Raw genomic sequence first — 2,514 nt, 5'->3', positions numbered from 1 at the left:
GTCACGGTTATCTGACCCTTTTCTGGGTGCCAGGCAAGACAGGTAACCCAGATCAAGTTACTGAGGTTCACCGGACCTCTTGTTTCCATTTGTGTTAGAGTATGAACTATTTAATCTCTAAGGTCCAAAGTTGCTTTTAACTTTTTAGATTTGATGATTCTAAGCCAGAAATAAAAAGGATGCATAAGTGTCACAGAGGCCAATGGACAGTGGTTGAAATGCTACTATGAAATATTGCATAGAACAAGTAACAGAATGTAGGATTCCTAAATTTTGTCAAGTCATTTATATCCAGTCCTTCACTTCAAGAAATTAGAGAGACTCTAGAGTCTGTCCTGTGGTTATTTCATGTTCTCTCCCTTCCTCAATCATCTTGCTGATGCATCAGAAACATGGAACCAGGAAATCAAACAAGTGTTCTAGAATTTCTACTCCAGGGATTTTCACAAGACTCAGAGCAGCAACCCATTGTATTTGGGCTGTTTCTATCAGTGTTTGTGGTCACTGTGCTTGGGAACCTGCTCATCATCCTGACCATCAGCTCTGACCTCCACCTCCACACCCCCATGTACTATTTCCTCTCCAACTTGTCCTGGGCTGACATCTGTTTCACTTCCACCACGGTCCCAAAGATGCTGGTGAACATCCAGACACAGAGCAAATCCATCACCTATGCAGGCTGCATCACCCAGGTATATTTTTTCTTGGCTTTTGGAGGCATGGACACTTTTCTCCTCACTGTGATGGCCTATGACAGTTTTGTGGCCATCTGTCACTCCCTGCACTACACAGTCACCATAAACCCCCGCCTCTGTGGTTTACTGGTTCTTGTGTCCTGGTTCATCAGCTTGTCATACTCCCTGATTCAGAGTCTCTTGATGTTGAGGCTGTCCTTCTGTACCAACTGGGTCATCCCACACTTTTACTGTGAACTTGCTCAGGTGCTCACACTTGCCTGCTCAGACACACTCATCCATTATGTCCTGTTGTATACGTTGACTGGCTTTCTTGGCATTGTTCCCTTCTCAGGGATCCTTTTCTCCTACACCCGAATTGTCTCCTCAATCCTGAGAATCCCATCAGCTCATGGGAAATATAAGGCATTTTCTACCTGTGCCTCTCACCTGTCTGTGGTTTCTTTGTTCTATGGGACAGGCCTTGGTGTGTATCTCAGTTCTGATTCGTCTTCCTGGAGAGGTATGATTGCCTCGGTGATGTACACTGTGGTCACCCCAATGCTGAATCCCTTTATCTACAGCCTACGGAACAGAGACATCAAGAGGGCTCTACAAAAAGTTCTTGAGAGGATGCTGTGTGCTCAGTGATGGGAACACAGGCCCAGGGGTCTTGAGTTGACAGTGGTAGCAACAGTTGGCTAAAGAAACACTGCCTTTTTTAAAAAAATTGAAATACAGTTGATTTACAGTGTTGTGTTGGTTTCAGGTGTACAACAAAATTAATCAGTTATACATATACATATATCCATACTTTTTCAGATTCTTTTCCCGTATAGGTCACCACAGAATATTAAGTAGAGTTCCCTATACAGAGGTCCTTATTAGTTATCTACCTTATGTATAATAGAGTGCATATGTTATTGCCAATCTCCCAATTTATCACTTCCTGCCACATTTCCCCTTTGGTAACCATAAATTTGATTTCAAGATCTGTGAGACTGTTTCTGTTTTGTAAATAAGTTCATATGTATTATTTTTATTAGATTACATGAGTGATATCATATGATATATGTGTTTCTATGATTTACTTCACTTAGTATGATAATCTCTTTGTCCATGCATGTTGCTACAAATGACATTATTTCATTCTTTTTTATGGCTGAGTAATATTCCATTGTATATATGTACCACATCTTCTTTATTCATTCCTATGTCACTGCCCTTTTAGGTGGCTTCTATGCCTTGCCTATTGTAAACAGTGCTGCAATGAACATTGGGGTGCATGTATCTTTTCAAATTATGGTTTTCTCTGAATATATGCCCAGGAGTGGGATTGCTGGATCATATGTTAGTTGTTTTTTTTTTTTTAACCTTTATTTGAGTATAATTGCTTAACAACGTGTTAGTTTCTGCTCTACAACAAAGTGAATCAGCTGTATATATGTATACATATATCACCATATTTCCTCCCTCTTAAGCCTCCATCCCAATCCCACCCCTCTAGGTCATCACAAAGCACCAAGGTGATCTCCCTGTGCTCTGAAGTAGATTCTCATTAGCCATCTATTTTACATTATGTAGTATATACATGTCAATACTACTCTCTCACTTTGTCCCCACTTCCTGTTCCCCCCACCTCTGTGTCCTCTAGTCAATTCTTTATGGCTGCATCTCTATTCCTACAGTGCTACTAGGTTCATCAGTACCATTTTTTTAGATTTCATGTATATGAGTTAGCATATGGTATTTGTTTTTCTCTTTCTGGCTTACTTCACTCTGTATGACAGACTCTAGGTCCATCCACCTCACTACAAATAACTCAATTTCATTCCTTGTT

The 2,514-nt window shown here is 40.6% G+C and overlaps 1 protein-coding gene across 1 annotated transcript; it reads left to right on the top strand.

Moving 5' to 3' along the window:
- The first annotated feature begins 392 nt into the window (after nt 1–392).
- Nucleotides 393–1,325, top strand: LOC130837175 (olfactory receptor 7C2-like). The gene has a single exon (XM_057709973.1). The coding sequence runs from the start codon at nt 393–395 to the stop codon at nt 1,323–1,325; it is 933 nt and encodes a 310-aa protein (XP_057565956.1).
- The last annotated feature ends 1,189 nt before the right edge of the window (nt 1,326–2,514 follow it).

This window comes from Hippopotamus amphibius, chromosome 15 (assembly GCF_030028045.1).
Source record: "Hippopotamus amphibius kiboko isolate mHipAmp2 chromosome 15, mHipAmp2.hap2, whole genome shotgun sequence".
In the NCBI taxonomy this organism is placed as follows: Eukaryota; Metazoa; Chordata; class Mammalia; order Artiodactyla; family Hippopotamidae; genus Hippopotamus; species Hippopotamus amphibius.
Note: the sequence above shows the minus strand (reverse complement) of the source record. Positions and strands in the feature narration are given on the sequence as shown.